Here is a 21,907-nt window from a genome sequence, read left to right on the forward strand (position 1 = left end):
CGGCGCCAAATTGATCTTGTCCGAATGCTGAATCAACGGACGTTGGGCACGGGGCGCTCTCCGGCTGTCGACGTGGATCTTCGACTGGTAACACACAGCTCCGGCGACCCTGCACAGAAGTCGGGCCGGGAAGGGTTCCCGGCGGCGACCCTCCGACGCTCAAGTCAGGCGAAGCTCAAGAGAGAAAAAGTGGCTCCAGAACTCGTAGAAAGCGTACCTCCGGCGAAGAATGAGGGCCTTTATATAAGGCAGTGAAGAAGTGAGTGTACACCTACCGAGGTGTACACGTGTCCATGGCCCATACCCTAGTAAGGGCTTGCCAGTGAGCTTCCCTAACCCATACTGCTACAGTCTCAGCATGTCCTCGATGGGACATCGGAATCCCCTGTCACGAGATTTGGAGCATGACCTACACGTGAAACATACCTGCTGTCAGAAAAAGGCCTCCTTTGTCCTTTTCCCCTTTGCTCCAAATCTAGCGTCCGGGCGGACAGCTCCCCCAACATCCGGCCGGACATATGCGGTGGTTTACTTGGGGAGGTTCCCCACCACGTGCTTTGTGGAGACTATTAGCAGTGTTACATTATGGCTTTGGTCGAGCGTACAGTCCGCTCGGCCCTGCGACCTTTTCCAATGAGCGCCGGAACCCTAATTTCGATAGGGCGCCTTTAACCATCAGTCGAACATCGTCCGGTCGGCCAGCCGATCGGAGCCATCCATCCGGACGTTCGATTCCACCGGACGGCCGGTCGGACGTCCGGTCGGGCCCGGCCCTTTCCGGATGGACAACTGCCGCTTTGACTTCCACGTGGCGTTGACTCCACAGGGCTGGGTCCCCTGTTCTCACTACCGGATCAGGGATTATGAATAGAATTAATAGTAATCTAAAATTTTTCAAATATAATTTTCACAAATATTCAAATTTTACTAATTAATTCTCTATTGATAAAAAATAATTTAAAATTAATTTTTATAATTAAAAAATTCATGAAAATTGTGGCAAAGCCAAACAGAAGTAGTTAGATTAATAAAAAAAAATTACGAATTTTTATTTTATTTTAATAGAAATAAACTATTTTATTACAGAACCTTATTTTTAGAAAAATAAATATTAACAATTGATTTTGATCTAGAAAAATCCTGATAATTTTTCTTAGTATATAAAATCGAATAGACATTTGTAAAAAAAAAATTAAAATTCAATTTTAGACAATTTTCAATATTAAAAATTATTTTTTTGGTAACTAATTCACAGGAAATTAATTATTAATTAGAAAATTCTAAAAAAAAAATAATCTAATGGATAATCTACTATTCTATCATTATTCAAAATTTGAATAGAAAACTCTAACAAAAGAATTAGAAAAAATGTTTTGCTAAGTTAAGAAATTCTATCCTAATAAATCATTTAAAAAAATAAAAATTCAGTTTCAACATGTTTTTGGAACCCAATAATGGTTCATATCTACTGGATTTATCAGGAATTTTGGTGGAACAAAATTTTTAAGAATTTTTTTAATTTGACCCCTATGATTCCTGATATACCAACCAAGCCCTTCATATTTTTTAAATTTTGAATTTTGAGAAATGTTTGTATTTAAGCATGTATAGTCATTTTTCAATTTTTCTAGTTGATCTTTTATCTTTTCATTTTCCTCCTTTAGATTATCATACATTTCTAATGGACATATTTGTGCTAAAGTTAATTTTAAACCTTTATTCTCTTTCTCTAATTTTCATATATTTCTAGATAATATTTTAATAGACTCAAATTACTTTTCAAGAGATCGTGAATGTACTTTACTTACTGTAATGATTTCGTTATTCGATGCTCCTCATTCGTCGCTATTTTCTTCTAAAGACTCTCTCCTTTTGTCGATGCTCATTTATGAGGTACTTTCTCTGTCCCTCTAATGGTTCGCTATTAGTGTCAGTCTGACATATACTTCGATTTTAGACTTAGAGGATGACGATTCATTCTATGTAGCTTTTAAGTTTTTCTGCTTTGTTCATCTTAGCCCTTTTTCTTTATCTTTATCTTTCCTCTTTAGTTTAGGACAGTCGTCCCTGATGTGCCTTCTTCTTGGCAATTGTAGCATCGTACCTTTCTTTTGCTTCAAAGATGTTTCTTTATGAAATTTGTTAGATTTAAGAAATTTACTAAAGTTTCTTATCATGAGGTTGCTTCGTCTTCGTCGATAGAAGCTTCGGAGTCCGGTTTATCCATTTTTACCTTTAGGGCAATGTTTTGATTCAGCTCATTCCTTAGTTTTGCACATCTAGATTCGTGAATTTCTAAAGTAGAAAATAAATTTTCTAACAAACTTACCTATAGATTTTTGGAGATATAATATGAGTCGATTATAAACATCCACTCGAGCTTCTTGGGTGGCTAGATGCTTGGTCCGACCATCATTTTGGTACTTCAATCGACGGTTAGTCCTTTTGAGACTATTGGGCTCTGATACCAATTGTTGGCGTAGCGGGGTCAACAAGAGGGGATGAATTACCTGAAATTAGAGTTAGAAAAATCTTTTTTTTTTTTTTTTTGCTTAGTAAGGATGCACAATTAAATTAAGCAAATATAAACAATTAATTTTAAAGAAATATAACTTAAAAATAGTAGGTAAAATATGTCAGAGTTTATTTGGTTACAACCTAGATGATTTTTAATCTAAGACTTTGAAAAACTCACTAAAAACTCATTCATTGAAGGTAGAGAAGCCTTTTACACATGTTGACAACTCAGAAAAACCTAGGAAAGGTAATACAGAAGTTATTTTTCAAGTTGTGTTTAATTCCTAGCTCTAGGGGGTTTTTATAGCATCTTGGGATGATGTTATCGTTGGTTTTCATCGCTCGGAGGCACTCCCAAGGAAGTCCAAGGCGTCTCCAGGAAGATAAGTTTTATCCACTAATGATAAAATTTTATCTTCTTCCAACGGCTATTGAAGGTGCCTCCAACAAACTTAAGGGCGCCTTCTATGAAGGCTTGAGGGGGTCTCCAGAAAGGTTGGAGGAGCCTTCTATACAAAAGGTGTGAGGGAGCCTCTAACAAGGTTGGAGGCACCTTCCACATGGCATATCAGCCTCCAAGATGATCTTCTTCGCATGGGTGATGCTTCGATTATCCGAAGTTAAGTTCACCCGAACTCAACTTCGATCTTCTTCTCGATCAGACCTCCTCCCCAGCTTCTCATTCCTAAGATATGTCGTACACATCCTTCTCGTTCATCGGTGTACTCTTCGGCAGCTTCTCATCCTTCTGACGCACCGAGCTCGTCGAGTCACTTCCCACGCCATCCTTCTCGTCTGCTGCATCTTCCACTCAACTTCTTGTGTTTCTAAGTTTCTGCATACTTAGACACAATGATTAAACCCAAAGGACCTTACTTAACCCAGTTGACCACATCAAAACCAACCTGGAATACTTACACGTTCCTTCTTCCATTCCTTAGTGAAGAGAAACAACAAGAGAACAAAGATAGTGATTATAGAAAATAGTAATGGGGAGACTACCACTAAGCTTGTGAAAGTGGTGCAAAAATTCATGACACATTTTCAGACACAACTTTGGGTTCAGGTGGACAAATCCCCATTCCAGGTAAACTATATGCAATTTAGCCAAGCTCTCTCAATTAATCGGTAGGCTTAATTAATCAGAACTCTAACTAAAGAGGAATCAAGAGAGCTCTATTTGGCATAGATGATCTTAAGACACATGACCGGATGAATACAATTCCAAATTTTGTAAGCAGGCATGCGATAAAGTCAAACCTGATTTCCTCATAGCTATTTTAGAGTTCTTCTTAAGTGGTCAACTACTCAAATCTTGAAATCATATGTTGATTGCTCTAGTACCTAAAATGACACATCCAAGCAAAGTGCAAGGTTATAGACCTATTTTATGCTGCACAATTTTTATAAGGTCATTTCCAAGCTCCTTATAAGTAGATTGGCAGATGTAATAGACTAATTGCTACATCCTGCCCAGACAGCTTTTGTCAAAAGTCGTCTCATCACAGATAATATACATTTAGCACAAGAGCCATTGTGCAACTACATTAGGAAGATAATTTCATCAAGATGTATATTGAAAGTGGATCTTTATAAAACCGTCACTACAAGAAAATTGGGATTCTACAACACTTAATCGACAACGCTTTTTATAAAAAGCGTTGTCTATTTTTTTTTAACAACGCTTTTAGTGAAAAGCGTTGTCTATTTCATTATTTTCTTATTAATAGACAACGCTTTTCTAAAAACCGTTGTCTATTGGTGATTTTTACGGATCAAAGACAACGCTTCGTAAAAAGCGTTGTCTATTAGACTTTGTTTTAGTGTCTACGACAACGTTTTTTAAAAAGTGTTGTCTATTGTTGAGTTCTCATTTAAATCTTGATTAATACAAACCGTTGGATCTAAGTAAGGAGTAGAAAACCCGAACCCTTCTCCCAACTCCTATCTTCCGATCGTTTTTGATCCCGAACCCTTCTCCCAACTCCTCATCTCACGCGGCCTTCTCCATCCAACTCCTCTCCGGCGAACCACTCCTCCGAACTCCTCTCCGTCAAGACCACACCTTCGTCAAGCGGCAGATCCCGGTGCTGAGGCGATCAACCACGACAGATCGACCCCCTCTCTTCATCTCCTTCGCCCCCGACGAAGGTATGTTGCTACCGCTGTTTTTCTTGGGGCCTAAAATCGAAGTCTCGTTAGGGGAATTCGGATCCTTCGGCAGCCTCTCTTCCCTCCGGCGAACGTTCACTGCGCTTAGGGTAGAGCAGGCGCATCAACTCTCTTCTTCATCTGCATCGCCAAGCTACCCTTTGCTTAGCCAATTCCCTTGCTATTGGGTTCACCTGCAAGTAATCCTCGCGCGCTGATCTCTTCTCGCTATCAGAAGGTCCTTTCTTAGGTTCTTCTCCACTGATTATCTTCTCTTGTCGTTCTTTGTTTACTCGGTAATGTTGAACTTGAGCTCTTGGGGATCTTAGTTAATGGTTGCCTGTGGGTGGGAAAGTTGCTCTTTTTTTGTCTTCTTGTTGTAGTGTTTTAGGGCTTTGTTTCTGAGGTGATGGTTCTTGGTGTTAGGGATTCTTGGTGATCTATTTTCTCCCTTGTGATCGGCAGTTTTGATGGATATACATTGTTTCTTTAATTCTTTCAGGTGTTAGTTAAACTTCGAATTGTAGAGCAAGTTTTCCTTTTAATTCTGTCTATTGTTGGTTCAGGATAGATTCTAAACATGAGCCGTGTCTTTCTAGAGAAGAATGTAAGTGATCAATATAATTGTTCGGATAGATGGGTGAAATTATTTCATCTGCTGTATGATTTTAGATGAGAATGATGGTGGATTTAAGATCAGTAACCCTCTTCTTTTGGTCAGAGAATCTCCTGGAATTTGATTTCTAGGGTTTCTTTAGATTGTAAAATGTTACTTCTGTTTACAGACTGCGATTGAATTGTGATGCCTTATCTGAGAAAGGTCAAGGTGAGCGTCATAAAGAAAACGTGTAAATGTTAACCACAGAGTAAACACCTTGACTCTCCCAACCACACGCGATCTGCTTGTCAAGTATGCACTGAGGATGGCAATCACTTCCTACTCTAGGAAGAATATGAAACATAGAAAAGGGGGAAAAACTTTGTCCCAAGAAACAAAGGTAGCAGTGATCAAAGGTATGCTCTACTGAAGCCCTCATCAACTCGACTTTTTGATTTCTATGGTTTCTTTAGATTACAAAATGTTTCTTCTGTTTACTGAGTACTACAAACCACAATTTATCATATTATAGTTGATTCTCTAGCAAAGTTTCACATTTTGAACTCGTTTATTTTGATTTGAAATGTCTAAAACTTTTACTAATGTTTGATGGTAAAATTTGGTGTTTGGTTCTTTATGCAACTTTTTATTGTTTGCTATGATAACTTTTACTGAGTACTGCAATCATCCATATCTATTACAAGGTGTAGAACTTGGGCCACCTTATACAACTGGAGAAAATCTTATTACAAATGCAAGTAACTCCAAATTCTTTTGAGGTATTTTTACCTCAGTTAAAGTATGATAATTTTACTATAGTGATAATTCCTTGTTTTCTGAACATATAGTTGTTTTTGCAGGAAAAATGGTCCTGTTAGATAAGCTGTTGCCTAAACTGAAGGAACGAGATTCCAGAGTTCTAATATTTTCACAGGTCTATATCAATTGGGTCTTCAGTTTATCATTTGGAATTACATGCAAAGCCTGCTATTTTCACTTTTAATCTATTTGAAACTTGTGATATTTAATCTTTGTTGTTTACATATCTTGTTTGTCATAATCAAACTATTTTTGTTCCAACTTGTTTCACATATAGCTGCCCAGTATTTGCTTCTAATGCTTGTTATTTACATATCTTGTTTCTCATAATCAGATTTTTCCCTCTAAATTGTTTCATACATATCTGCCCAGTCTTACTTGCAGTAGAAGGTAACATATTAGTGTTTTATTGATTTAACACAACTGTTTGTGTTGTAATTTAGATGACTAGACTTCTGGACATACTGGAAGATTACTTGCTATATCGTGGTTACCAATATTGCCGGATTGATGGGAATACTGGGGGAGAAGAACGGGATGCTTCCATTGAAACATTTAATCAACCTGGAAGCCAAAAGTTCATTTTCTTACTTTCTACAAGAGCTGGTGGATTGGGAATTAATCTTGCTACAGCAGATGTTGTCATTCTCTATGATAGTGACTGGTATTCCTCTTCCATTATGTCAATCCTGTTGCTACATTTATGCTCATCACTAAATTGTTATGGATACCTCTACTTGGAATCCACAAGTTGATTTGCAAGCACAGGATCGTGCTCATAGAATTGGGCAAAAGAAAGAAGTTCAAGTGTTCCGTTTCTGTACTGAGGTATCATAATATTTCAGTTTAGTTTAACAATTTAACGATGTTTTTGAATCATTTGACATATCTAAAATGCAGTTTGCAATTGAGGAGAAAGTGATAGAGAGAGCATATAAGAAGCTTGCACTTGATGCCTTGGTTATTCAACAAGGATGATTAGCAGAATAGAAAAGTATGATTTTTTCAAAGAGCTTACTAATGTGGTTCAAGCAATTTATCCATTATCTATCAGTTTTTTTGTTTCTAATCAATAACTTCCTCGATGCAGCTGTTAATAAAGATGAACTTCTACAAATGGTTAGATTTGGTGCTGAAATGGTTTTTAGCTCCAAGGACAGTACAATAACTGATGAGAAAATCAATCGTATCATAGCTAAAGGAGAAGAAGCGACTGCTGAACTTGATGTGAAAATGAAAAAGTTTACAGAGGATGCGATAAAGTTTAAGATGGATGATAGTATGCTGACTCCTTTCTGATAGCAATTCCTAGATATTTCCTTGGATGACTTATGTAATTTCTGTTTTTTGTTACAGCTGCTGACTTGTTACGCGATCTGAATTCTATTATTTTGGTATGAGTTTGAAATCATTAGCTGAGTTGATTATATATAAAATTCGAATCTAACATAGTAAAAGAAAAATAATAGTTTCGTAAATATAAAAATAATGATTTTTAAATAAATTTTTTTAATTTTTTTTTCTTTAAAACGACAACGCTTTTAAAGCGTTGCAAAAAGTGTTGTCTTTGTAAAAAAAACAACAACGCTTTTAAAACGTTGTAATAGTGTTGTCTTTGCAAAACATGACTACGCTTTTAAAGCATTGTAAAAGCGTTGTCTTTGCTACAAACGACAACGCTTTAAAAGCGTTGTCGTTGAGCAGACTTTTAACAACAGTGCCTTTAACAACGCTTTTTCTGGCACAAAGACAACGCATTAAAAGCGTTGTTTATTAGCTTTTTTCTTGTAGTGCATTGACTCAGTTCACTCAGGGTTCTTTCAAGATGTTCTCTCAGTATTATAGCTTCTAGCCATTTTCATTGCATAGATCAGAGATTGCATTACCACCATGACGTTTTCTGTCGTAATAAATAACATCATGTATGATTTTTTCAAGGGTGGTGGAGGACTTTGGCAGGGAGACACTTTCCCCGTACCTATTTGGGCTATGTACAGAGTATCTCTCTCTTTCCCTAACATGATGCACTATTAGGTCAAATTTTTATTTCCATCCAAAATGTGAGCATCTGCGAATAATACATTTGGTATATGCAAATGATCTAATGCTTTTGTCTCGTGAGATGTGTCTTCAATTATGTAGCTGGTTGACTGCATTCACAATTTGCTTAGATGGTCGATCTCATAACCAACCTAGCTAAATCCAACATTTACATAACAGGGATAAATATTAAGACTCAAGAATTACTGCTTGCTATTACCGGATTCCAAGTAGGGAATATGCCTTTCAGATATTTGGAAATCCCCGTAGCCTCTTAAAACCTGAAGATCTTTAACTATAGCACATTGATGGACTCTCTCACTATGAGGATTAATTCATGACCAAAAAACACTCTATCTTATCTTGAGAAAGCCAAACTCATATTATCAGTATTCCAGTGTGTGGAATGCTATTGGATATCCACACTCCTCATCTTGATGGTATTATAGAGCATATCTACAATATCTATAAATCATAATGATTCATGTGGACTATCAAGAATCCCCCTATAACATGGTCAGAGTAATGTCGACTAAATAAAAAAGATGGCCTTGACTTGAGAGACTTGAAGGCATGGAACCTTACTCTTCTGGCTAAGGTTCTATAGCATATACAAGACAAGTAAGATGCACTATGGATAAGATCAGTGTGTCATTCATACTTACAGCATGTGGGGGTATGAGAGTGACAAGTCAGATACACAGACTTCCCACTCATTAAGAAGGTGTTGCACATCAAAGACATTATCCTTACAGCTGCACATAGTCTAGAGATTGTAGCGCAAACCCTAACTATATGGTTCAACCAACAAAAGGGGGGCATTCAAAGGGCTTATGACAACTTCAGAGATGTGAGACCCAAGAAGCCATGGGGAAAGATAGTTTAGCAGAAGTATCTTTAGCAGAGTCATAGTTTTACCTTGTGGCTGTTGGCACATGGACGATATCCTGCACGTGCCCGACAAGAGTACTCAGATCTAGGATAGGTAGTGCACTTTCCACCGACATGAGGAGGAGACACTAGATCATGTGTTCTTTAGATGTGGTCTTATCTACCATCTTTGGGGGAGTGTCAAAGCTTGGCTACAGATGTGTCCAGAGATGGCCACGTATCGACGTATGATGCGGATATTCAGACTTTAGTACCGAAGGCCTCCACTCTAACCAGGACACCTCACCTCGCCATGTCAGCATTGATACATCATGTTTGGAGGGAGAAACTACAACATGTTTGAAGGGATGCAGTTTGATGGGGAGTTGGTATTCAGTAAGATACAGATGCATGTTTATAAGACGCTTGATGTCTACTCTGATCAGACTGCTACACATTTGCAAAGATGGATTGCGATATGTCTAGCGAGGTATACTCCTATTCAGACACAGTCAAACCCAAATGCTTTAGATACATGTAGACCGCTTCAAAGACAATAAAGATGAACACTAGAAGCTGGAGTAGACATATAGATGGACATCTAGAGTGGAGGACTATCTTGGAGGGAGCACGGTTCGAGAAGCATGCCATCAACTCAGATGGAGAGTTAGTAGATATTTGTTCTATGAGAGTGTATAGTGTGAGGCCACATGAGAGGGAGAGTATACAAAGCGATGAGGAGGAAGGCAACATGAGAGAGAGAGTATACTATGTGGAGTGCGAGTTACGTTATATATGAGAAAGAGTCCTGATGATGAGGATGTATAGGTGAATAGATCCACCTTAAAATGATATATCTATTTTGTAGTAAACGACTTGCGATAAAGACGTTCTAAATATATTTATGACTAACGCTTTACTAAAAAGCCTAAGAGAGTGAATGAATCCATCAAAAAGATCTATATAGTTCATAGTAAACGGCTCATAGTAAAGTCACATCAAATTCATTAACAATCGATCACTTGCTAAAAGTGATTAGTGGGTGGTCGTTGCAACGAGAGATACCATATGCTAAGACTAAGGACATTGGACCCGTGGCATGAGTTGTTGTAATCGGAGCGCAGGGGAATACATATACTTAATCATGAATCTTTTCTTGGTATATATAGTTTTATATAAAATAACATAAAATATACCTCAAGTCCTCGATAGACGTGAATAATATCACAGACAGATAAGAGTCTCACGTGTAACTCCTCTAGTGATATCCAGACGCACTAGATCACGAACTTTACACGATCCACTAGGTGCTAGCCTCTTGGATTGACAAAGCCTTGGAAGCACTAGCGATCTCTTTCGATGGAAGAAAGCGAAGAAGATTTCGAGGAAGAAATAGAGAGAAAAAGTTCGTCACTTGAATCTTTCCAAGGATGGCTACTTATAGCCTCCAAGGAATATGAAGAGGTATGACTCTTCATATGTTTCATTAATCATCATTATGATGACTCTTTGAATTTTCTATTAATCATCATTATGATGACTCTTCGAATTCTTCATTAATTATCATTATGATGACTCTTTGAATTCTTCATTAATCATTATGATTATGGCTATTTGAAGTCTCTCTTCTTTTGATCAAATAAATCCATATTTGATCTTGATTTCTACTATCTTTTGATATTTCAAAATTAATTAATAATCTAATTAATTCTAATTCAAAAATAGTAATATTGATTCATTTTAATATCCACTCAAATAATCAATCATAGATAATGTTCATGTCTACGTGCTATACGTGTGACCCTCTAGGTTTTATACAAGAAGGCAATGTAAAGTCATACACAGACTAAGGTAATCGTCTAACAACAATTTTTAATCACCAAACGCGATAAAGTTAATATCAGTCATAAATTATAAGTCACCATAAACCGATTACTGTGTAATTCAATCTTTTCATCTAAGCCTACATCCCAATTAATTCGGTATATTATGCATCATTACCAAATTCATTGTTATTTGATTTCCAATATATAATAGACTTCTCTTGAATGGTAAATCATTCCTCCCATGATCATGGATTTCGAGTCACTAATATCTCTATCAAGCGATCAGGATGTTAATTCCTAATCCAAGAGAGCGATGAATCCTCTATTGACTCAATATTATTTTCTCTAAGGTTTGCTATATATCCAACTACCATATTAATCATAATCCGATTAAAGACTGCTTTTTAACGATATCAAAGTACATAACTCCACGCATAGAATAAATGAAGATCTCAAGTCAAAAAATCAGTTACATTTGTTCATAAGTAGAAAGACCAATGATGTTTAATATGTAGTCTCCTCTTAATTGGGTCATGTCGAGTGTACCTCTAAGCTAAGGCACCCGTAAGTATAACTTGGATATTCATCCCTTGGTCTATCTTGACCTAGTCATACTCAGCGTTGATCTATATATCCATAGATATTTATCCGATCAAGGACTATTTTCATATTAATATACCCATTAATCTATGAGACTTTATGATTAATCATATATGTAAAGAAAAATAAATAATGAACGATAAATACTTATTTTTATGAAATAATTATCTATAAAATATATAAAGATGATTTGTCACATATATACACACACTAACACGAGCATACTCACGCACGTCTTCAGCTTATCGAAGGATACCAGAGGACCCATACCACCGCTAGATGACGGAGAACAAATATTGAGGATGCTTAATGGAGGATAGACACTGAGGATGTTTTGGATGCATGCAGAGTTGAGACACCACCAGATGGTGTCTATTTTGAATTTGTTTTTGACAACGATGACAGAGACCGATTGATGTTTAATCCCTTGTGGTCATACGGAGGATGGGTAATCGATCAGAATACTTCTGAGACAGATTACATAGAAAGTAAAAGTGAAGATATACATGTCAGCACTTGTATGCGAATAGATGGATGGATTTTATATGTTTGTGCTTTTTCTTTAATGATATATATTTATTTTTTATTAAAAAAAAAATAAAATGTAATGTTGTAGTAATACTATTTTTTGGATGCATCACCGTAGTGACATATGGAAGTGATAAAATAAAAATTAAATGTGCCTTTTGAAAATATAAAAGTTAAATTTCTATTTTAAATTTCATAATTTTATCAATTGAGATAGAAATGTACTTGGACTAAAATATAAATTAGTTCCGTGGAGCCTAAACCTTACGGGAAAGGAGTTGACAATATGAAAAACAAGTCAACATTTCGCTCTTCTTTTCAAGAAAGTCAACTCTAATGACTTTAAAAGTCAAATTGTTTGTAATATCACAAAGATAGTGTCACGTGAGCAAGGCCCACTAAGGAGAAAAGCTCCGTTGACCATTTTGTCAGTTGAAATCGTGTATATATTCCTTCAAACGATAATTAAAGTCATTTTCTTCACGTTTTGCCCTATGACTGATAAGACGAGATGGTCAGTTGATTTAGACTAATCGAACTAGAAAGTTAATTAAATTAATTGTTAACCTAATAAACTATACGAGTTAAATATTAATAAATATTTTTTCAATATTATATCAAAAACATAAAAGACTAATTTATTCTGATTTAAAAATCTTAAAAACATATTGTTTTTTATAAAAAATATATATATTTGTTAGCAAACAAACGTAAATGTAACTATGAATTTAAATATTCTGTTTCATTCCAATAAAATCTAAGGAAATAAAAAAAAATGCAGAAGTTGGAGTTTCAACCAACTTCAGTAAAAAGGAATCAAACACGCAAAAAAAGTCGGCGCTGGGGTCCATCACAGTGTACATCAACCCAACAAAGTGGCCGCTCACCTCTGGAATGGTTCCATTGCCTTTGGACCGGCTACACTACTAAAAGTGATGTCAATCATCAATCATAGTTGACTTTCATTAAAATTCATCGTAATTGTTACTTTTATATTTTGGATATTGTCTGATTTAAAAAGCAGTACCATATAACATTTATATTTAGAAAAAATGGACAAAAATAAAGAAGGCTTTATTTTTTATTTTTCCAAATCATGCTTCCAGGGCATCCTATTTTACTCTCTCTGTTTTTGGTAAGACCACTCTTTCCCACTATTAAACCTTGTCTTTTAATATTATTTTTATTATTATCTCTCGTCTAAATTTTGAATTGATCAGATGAATAAATTAAGTAAATGTTAGGTGAGTAGATCAAATAGACATTGTAAAAGTTATGAAATTGTAACTAGTTTTTATGATTTTACTATAATCTGAATGGTAGATGAACAAGATTAAATACATGTAATAATTATAGAATTATAACTGCTACGCACGATCAAGGCCGACCCTAGATTTTAAAGAGTTCGATGAAAAAAAATTAAATCTTTTGTATTTATATAAAAATAATAATAAAATCGATATTATAAAAATAATTTTATTAATAGAATAAGGGTTTTACCATAATAAAAAGAGATCAAACAAACTAATTGACTAATATAAAATTATTTTTCATTTAATTATGCACCAAGCTAAATCAACGTGGATTAAATAAGAAAACTCTACTTAAATTGAAATCTCAAAGGGTCTAAGTACATGTGTAGTGTTAGTAGACATCAGTGGTGATGCAAGAATGTAACAACGACGACATTGAAAATCATAGTGTGAGAATTAGGAAGGTGTCTGTCGATGGCTATCAAAGTGAGCGAAAGTGAAGAGTTTGAGTGTGAGACATAGAACAAAAGTGAATTTAGGGTTTAGGAAGAAATAAAAAAATAGAGGAAGAAAAGATATGATCGAGCTCCCTCCCATGGGTATTTTTCTCTTTTATTATTAACACTTTTACAAAAAAAAAAAAAAAAAAATATACAATCATTTTAAATTTTATAATTAGATCTTTAGATATTTTTAAATTATTTTTTTATTCAATAAATACTAATATTTTTTTATTAATAGAAATGGGAACATCCCACCTTAACCACACTAGAGTCAATCCTGGACGTGACAAAATTATAACTAGTTCAGTAGACTCGACTGATTCATAATTTAGATAAGACATATTAATGAAAATAACACCAGAGGATATGAAGATAAAAGAGTGTCTTTTTATTAAAAAGTAATGTGTAGCCTCCCTTTAATAATTTGGAGAAAAAAATATGATCCTTTTCAACTTTTGTCTTAGAAAAAATGATAATTTTGACGTTTAAGTTTTGGTTGATTAATTTGAAAATAGACGATTTTCTCTTTTGATTGAGTAAATTTAGAGAGTGTTTGTGAAAGCTTTTGTTTATTTAAAAATAATTCTTATAGTGTAGTGATTATTTTGAAGTCAGTGAGAAGCTAAAGTAAGTAGTGTTTGGAAATAGAAGTAAAAAATTAATATAAAGTAAAGTTTAAATGTTTGATGAATAATTACTTAATAACTTAATTTTTAATTAAATAATAATAACATTCTTAAACTATATAAATTAATCTTTTTTAATTATCTAAATATAATTTTGATACACCATCACTAATATATTTATATATTTATTATTATACTTTGAATATTGTATCAAAATTATTTTTTTATAACATAAATGTTTGAAAAAAATATAAAATTAATAAAAATAAAAATCTAAAAAATGACAAGATTTATACAAATACATAAAAAATGTATAAATTTTTTTTTAGAAATGTGAATTATATAAAAATATAAAATATTATTTAAAAAATAAATGCTTATAATAAAATATAATTAAAAATTTATAAATGACTTAGAAAGTGACGTGAATGAGAAGAGAAATTAGGTCAAAATATAGTGATAACTATTAATGATAAATTTAATGTTAACTTTTAATTTTAGATCCTAAATAAAAAAATAGAAGTAAGTAAAAAATATTAAATTATTACTTTGGAGTAAAAGTCATAGAAACTGAAACAAAATTTGACATTTATAAATACTTAAAAATATTTTCATGTAGTTAGAATTTAAGAAGTGCTTAGTAAAAAAATTTACCAAACACTCCCTTAAAGCCCCAAGTGCTTTTATTTATCCTAAAAAATACTTCCATATTTCTTTTATTTATACCTCTAAGGGAGCGGCTCGGTTATACCTCAACCCAACGGCCCAACCCATTCACGGTCCCAAATGTCGCCCAATTCGAGTATTTAAAAAGAAAAAAAGGATGATTATTTTATTTATTTATTTATTTTTAAAATGTGGGCTTAAGCTGGATTAGTCCACCACAGAGTGGATTGGACTCAACCGGTATATTAAAGAAACAGGCTAACCGGGCCTGACATAGTTCCGGTCCGATTTGACATCTTTAGGCCTGAGGAACCGGTAATACGACCCAATAATCCGATGGACCGGATTCATGAATTTGGAACCTCACCCGACCCGATCCGTTCCGTTGGGTTACTATCTCGTTCAGTCTCACCGCCTTCCTCTAGGAAGAGGAGAGTAGGGCAGTAGGCGTAGAGCTCGCCTCCCTTACCAACCATGGCGTCTTCTTCCTCTTTCCACTTTGTCTCCGCGCCTCAATCCCTAGCATCCCATCCTTCTCCCTCTTCCCGATTTCCCAAACCCATATCTTTCGCGTTCTCTTCTTCTCGCTCTCCCCTTTCCGCTTCAATTTCTTTGATTTATTGTCCGTCGTACGTGAGATCTGCTTTCGCCCCTCCGGATGGCGGGAGAGGAGGTCCCCTTCGCTTTCCTTTCGTTTGCGCCGCGCTCGGGAAGCTCTCGGAGGCGGAGCTCGTCGTAGTTCCCAAAGAACCTGGAGAATTGGACGGCAAATTCCCATCTGGCGCTGGCGTGTACGGGATCTACGATACGGATGGGGAGCTACAGTTTGTAGGTATTTCCCGCAACGTCGCGAGCAGCATCGCCAGCCACTCCAAGTTTGTCCCTGATCTCTGCCATTCGGTCAAGGTATTCTCTTGTTGCGTGAACTAAGCTAATTGCTTGGCCCCAGAAATTGTATTAATTGTAAACCGGTTTTCATTTTTTTTTTTTTTTTTTTGCCAAGTTCTGATTTTTAGTGTAATAGGGAAGGTTAGGGTTAATAATTCATAAGTAGTCTGCTAGTCTTCTCTACCTAAATTTATTATTCACCTACGCACAATAAATCTCTTATATTTATGATATTCACATAGAGTTCTCTACCATTCCCCTTCAACTAGTTCAAAAATATTATGAAAACCCAACCTATTACATATATATTTATTCTAATATTATCAAAGACCTAGAAATTCCTCTAATTGGTTATTGGAGATGATAAATGGTTAGGGTTGTAAAGAAGCCGAGCCGAACTTTGGGGTGTTCAAGCTTGTTTGATAAGGTAACCAAGCCGAGCCGAGTTTAAAATGAACCAAGCTTTTGAAATGAGTGTTCAAGCTTGACTTGGTTTATTTTTTATGAGCTTGAGCTTGGTTCGTTTAAATATTATCAAGCTCTCAATTCAAGCTTGGCTTGAGCTTGGTTCGGGCTTGGTTTGAGTTTGGTTCGTTTAGATGTTATCAAGCTCTCCATTCAAGCTTGTTTGATTGTTTGAAACTTTTAGTTGTTTGATTGGTTATTGAGTTTGATAATTTAAATTTATTTATTTATTTTATTATTTATTTAGCATATTGAAAAGAGTTTTATTAATAAATATAGTTCGTGAACATTGTTCATGAACGTTGTTCACGAACATTGTTCACGAACGTTAACGAGCTGAACACATATGTGTTCAAGTTTGTTTGTTTAGCTTAACGAGTTGTTCAAGCTTGTTTGTTTAATTAACCTTATGTATATTGAATGAACATAAACAAGCTCTTATCAAACCGAACACCAAACTTGTTCAAGAACGCTTGGTTCATTTACAACCCTATAAATGGTTATTGGATTGCACCTTTTCTTTTCTCTAATAAAGTGACAATTAAGCTTGATGTATTTTATTTTTTTATAGAACACTAGATTAGAAGTTATGCACGCTAAAGCTTGGTTTTCATAGTACAATTTTATTCTCATTAGGAGCACACTCAACTTGGTTGTCAATTTTTTAATCCAGATAAATTCACATGTAACTAAGATAATAATCCTATATCTTATTTCTACACTTAACATAGCTATGACAGATTGCTTCTTCCTCTTATAAGAAATCTCAAATTACCAAATACAGGGGATACATTCCAGTGTGGATATCTTATCCATATAAGCACATAATTGAATGAATTATTTAGCCACCAGTTGAGCTTTCTATCAACTCACAATGTTTGTGATGTTATTTTCATTGTAATACCCATTTTCAACGTACTGTGGAATTACTAGGAGGAAGGGATACCGCTTCCATGCAAACATTAAAATGTAATGCTTAGATCTTCTTCCTGACCATATAGTCTGTTCCCACCTTGAATGTGAGAGCACCTTGAAATAGCCTTGGGAAGTGTGATGCCAAATAAGAAGTATAGGGAGACTAGCTAGGTGACAATGTAACATAAGATAGGAAATAAGAAATGTGATTAGAAATAGAACAACTATATAAGTGCTGTTGGAAGATCAATAAAAAGTTCAGAATTTGAGGTTGATTCTGGAATAAAAGTTGATGCTAGGTGGTTGTCTGTTGTAGGTGGGGACAGGAACATTGTTCTATGTTCATGTGCCAATCGGGATTTCAAGGCGTCATTCACAGATCGCAAGTGGATGCAGATAGAGTGATGGGATCAGGACTGTAGGTGGGAGAAGCGGTTGGACATGGTCCTCAGAGAAGGCTGATGGAGAAATTGGTGTTTGCCACATGGGAGGAAGGAGTACGAAGATCTCGCGTTTGAGGAGAAGTCAGTTGATGGGCAATATGGCTTGGCTCTGATACAACAAATTGGGAAAATTAGGGTTAATAGTACTTAGGTTGTCTCCTCTATTTATTATTCGATATTTTAGATATATCAATCGGGTAAATTTCGAATCAATTTCATTTGTTGTTCCTTTTGATGAATCTTCTAAAATCTACTTTAAGTAACAAATATTTTTTTTTCTGTCTAACCACAAAAGGGTATCATAGATCTTATAATAAACCTCATATTTACAATATTCAGATAGATAGAGGTCCCTAACAATTAGCAATAAGATCTAAAAAGATCATTTGACCTTTTGTCTGTTCTTCAGGTTTTTTGTTAGTTTATAGAATGCATTTAACCTGTGTGGAATTTTATGAATCTGAAGTCATAAGAGGAATAAATTGTCACCTAAGACATTTGAATGAGTTTATGGTAGTTATATGACTGGAATCAGTATGGATTTTCCCATCTTTTGTGTTTCTGTTTGATCTTCAGTTTAGTATACGATATTAAGATTGTTGGATGTTGGCACTTGGCAGTAGTATTTTGGATGATTAATATATTTCTAGTATCTGTTTGTGTTTACTGAAATTTGATTGTTACTGTGAGGGCATTGTCCACTTTGGGTTCTTGAATTCGAGTTGCTATGGATCAACTAACTAAATTTTGTAAAAGGTCAATGGAAGAGGATCAGGTGTATATATATATATATATTCTTTGTGTAGGTTAGGCTTACTAGTTTGAAGTTTCTATATTTTTTTGAGCTATTCCTTTGTTTGGAACGACGAGACTTTTAGAATTAGAATTCCATTTACTGAAAAATTTGGGATTTGCCAATCCAATCAACAGGGGTAGGCTTCCTAACCTCACTTGATTTGACTATAGATTATTTTCAGTTAGTTCCAGTTAATTAAGAGAAGGGGAGCCTTGGCGCAACGGTAAAGTTGTTGCTTTGTGACCAAAAGGTCACGGGTTCGAATCCTAGAAACAGCCTCTTGCAAAAAATAGGGTAAGGCTACGTACAATGGATCCTTCCCCGGGACCCCGCATGGCTAGAGCTTTGTGCACCGGGCTGCTCTTTTTAGTTCTAGTTAATTAAGAAACACTTCCAAAGGAAAGACCCAAGCATACTCAGTAAACCACCATTACAAATGGGATTCGTTTTAACTTCTGAGAAAAAAGAAGAATTGTTTATATTATTGAAATTTCTTTTCACTTTAATGGGAATTCTTTTCCATGATAATTGGCTCCAAATAAGCTGGAAATTTTCAATATAGCAACTCCCTAAATTATTATGCTAGCTTAAAGTTTCAGCTATCACAATGATCAAGTGCACAGTATAGGATTGAACCCTTAACCTTTGTCAAATAGCATAGCATTGAGTGTCTATACTGCCATTATGATAGTTATCATCAAATTTGCTTATTCTTCCTAACCACTCTTAACTGATTCAACTATTATACTAACAACTTGATTAGTTTATAATACTTCCTAAATTGTCATTAACTCATTATTTGCATTCTATTTGCCAACATTATGTTTGTCTATCTTGATCAAAGAGATTGATCTTTGCTGTATGATTCAAACTTCATGATCTTCACCTTATGCAGCATTTTTGTTATAGGGACAGATAACATGGTTGTAGCCTCTTGTACCTTTTAGTGGCTCATGTTGTAATCTCTTGTACCTTTTAGTGCTATTTGATCGATACAAGCTATCATATTATCTAGTAATGCAGAGCTGTGGCTAAGCATGTCCACATATGTTATAGTGCAATGCTAAACAATCAGACCTAGCACCATGTTAGTTTTGGATTAGAGCCATTGGGCTTTGTTACAAACGTTACCCAGTAGAACATGGCACAAGTAAAAGATTCTCAAACTTCCTTTCGCCAAGGATAGTGAAGTTATCCCATAATTTAACTTCTGTGCCTTGTTGCAGATAGGTCTAATAGACGAGTCTGAGCCCGACCGAAAAGTTTTAACCAGTGCATGGAAATCATGGTTAGAGGAGCATATTGCAGCCTCTGGGAAAGTCCCACCTGGGAACCAATCTGGAAACAACACATGGGTAAGGCGACCACAAAAGAAGCCTGATCTGCGCCTAACACCCGGTCGCAATGTTCAACTGACCGTCCCTCTAGAGCAGCTCCTCGACCTGCTTGTGAAGGAGAAAAAGGTGGTCGCATTCATCAAAGGGTCTCGAAGTGCTCCTCTTTGTGGTTTCTCACAGAAGGTGATCGGCATACTGGAGTCTCATGGCATTGATTTCGAATCAGTTGATGTGCTAGACGAGGAGTACAACAATGGGCTGCGGGAAACTCTCAAGAGCTACAGCAACTGGCCAACGTTCCCGCAGGTCTTTGTCAACGGGGAGCTGGTCGGAGGATGCGACATCATCTCTTCCATGGCTGAGAAGGGGGAGCTGGCTGCACTTCTGCAAAAATAGCATCACTGGCATCAGCTCTACATGGTTCAGTAACTTTCCTCACTCTGGATGCAAGATTATCGATAATTCTTCAAACATCATTACATATCAAGGTACTAGAACTTACACTAGTGCATTTATCGAACGATTTAAATGCTCGGGTTTGAGTTTGTACTGTTTAATTATTGTATGATTGTAATGACAATACAATAACCTTGTTAATCAGTGATAACATGACGATAGATATATATAAATGCGAGAAAACTATGAGAAAAGGGCCGTTCTTGAGCTCATTTAGTTGATAGTCAAAGGCAGGACATCATACCGAATAAGCTCAAAAGAACTCCTTTATCTTAAACAATAAGCGAGGAAAATTTTTTTTTTGGGGTAAACTTATTCAACCATTCGGCGTACTAATGTTTGGTAAATCGGGAAGCATATGTAGCGAGATAATTGAGCATTCTTATTGCTGTACCAACAGCTCATCCAGTTTCTAGAAAACGTTCTTCTGTGCCCTTTGCGCTGTCTTTGAACTTCTTGCTCGCCCGGGCTAAATTTTGAACAGTTCTCCCAGAGTTTACATATTCCCTTAAGTGGGGATATGACTATTCAATAGGCGGCATATTTTATGCTTCTATGTATGCTTATAGGGGTGATCTCTCTGTAGGCAGTTGATCTGGTTAAGCGGAGGTTAGGATCTTTGGGTTCTAATCTCTACCTTAGTCAGGTTAATACCCTAGGGAACTCAACAAATAAAGACTTTTGACGGCTAAACTACCAAGGAGTCATTCAATCTACTTCGAGTGGAGAGGAAGGAAAGAGCTCACTTTTAATGTTGGGATAGGAAGTCAGAAAGTAAATCGAAAATCGGAATCCACTCATATAATATAATAGAAGAAGAGAGGGTTTTTCTATTATATTAGTGTTTAGGGTTTAGGGTTTAGGGTAAATATGTGATAAAAAAAGTGATTCGTTCGTCCCTAATATTTTCGTCAATCCGTCCTTAGGTTAATATGGAGGAGGTAAATCACGGGTGGTTATTAACCATTAGTACAAGTGGCAAGACATGGAGAATGCATGTTCGGACATATTGAGTTTCGATCCCAAGACCTTATGTGATAATACTTTATGTCTTAACCACCACACCACCCCGAAGAGATAGGTCATAGGGTAAATATGGTGGTAAAAGGCGAATACGCTCGCTCCGAGTGCCCCTGCTAACCCGTCCCGGGCCAACACGGAGGAGGTAAATCACGGACGGTTACTAGCATTGGGAATAATGACTAGCATATAAGGGAGACATTTACCTCGATTATGTCGAGATTTGAACCCCAGACCTTATGGTGATAACACCTCATGTACTAGCTACTAGACCATCCCAAGGGGACATGTCATAGGGTAAATATGGTGGTAAAAGGCGAATACGCTCGCCCCAGCGCCCCCGCCAATCCGTCCCAAGGTTAACACAGAAGAGGTAAATTACGGGCGGCTACTAGCCTTTGGAATAATGACTAGCACATAAGAGAGACATTTTCCCTAGCTTTGTCGAGATTCGAACCTCAGACCTCATGGTGGTAACATCTCATACGTTAGCCACTAGATCGTCCCTAGGGGACAGGTCATAGGGTAAATATAAAAAAATGATTAACCAGGCTGGGTAATGTAGAGCCTGGGGTGACCGACCCGGTCTC

General features: G+C 36.0%; 2 protein-coding genes across 7 annotated transcripts; both read left to right on the forward strand.

The window, feature by feature from the left end:
• The first annotated feature begins 4,445 nt into the window (after positions 1-4,445).
• LOC121984623 (ISWI chromatin-remodeling complex ATPase CHR11-like) lies at positions 4,446-7,496 on the forward strand. 6 transcript variants are annotated; one of them, XR_006112957.1, is made up of 8 exons: positions 4,446-4,668; positions 4,742-5,682; positions 5,971-6,045; positions 6,127-6,200; positions 6,529-6,749; positions 6,837-6,913; positions 6,986-7,079; positions 7,176-7,496. XR_006112957.1 is itself a non-coding variant. In XM_042537658.1 (8 exons), exons 4-7 carry the CDS (start codon positions 6,132-6,134, stop codon positions 7,061-7,063), a joined length of 456 nt encoding a protein of 151 aa, XP_042393592.1. In that variant the 5' UTR covers positions 4,449-4,906; positions 5,454-5,682; positions 5,971-6,045; positions 6,127-6,131; the 3' UTR covers positions 7,064-7,079; positions 7,176-7,496. The 6 variants fall into 6 exon arrangements, 4 of the variants coding, with proteins under 4 accessions (XP_042393592.1, XP_042393593.1, XP_042393590.1 ...); XM_042537658.1 differs by having other exon boundaries at positions 4,449-4,906; positions 5,454-5,682; positions 6,826-6,913; XM_042537659.1 differs by having other exon boundaries at positions 4,449-4,668; positions 5,454-5,682; positions 6,826-6,913.
• Positions 7,497-15,399: 7,903 nt separating this feature from the next.
• LOC121984625 (monothiol glutaredoxin-S12, chloroplastic-like) lies at positions 15,400-20,470 on the forward strand. Its single transcript, XM_042537660.1, has 2 exons — positions 15,400-15,903; positions 19,731-20,470. The coding sequence occupies exons 1-2, from the start codon at positions 15,472-15,474 to the stop codon at positions 20,235-20,237; spliced, it is 939 nt and encodes a 312-aa protein (XP_042393594.1). The 5' UTR covers positions 15,400-15,471; the 3' UTR covers positions 20,238-20,470.
• Positions 20,471-21,907: the final 1,437 nt, after the last annotated feature.

This window comes from Zingiber officinale, chromosome 5B, assembly GCF_018446385.1.
Source record: "Zingiber officinale cultivar Zhangliang chromosome 5B, Zo_v1.1, whole genome shotgun sequence".
Taxonomy (NCBI): Eukaryota; Viridiplantae; Streptophyta; class Magnoliopsida; order Zingiberales; family Zingiberaceae; genus Zingiber; species Zingiber officinale.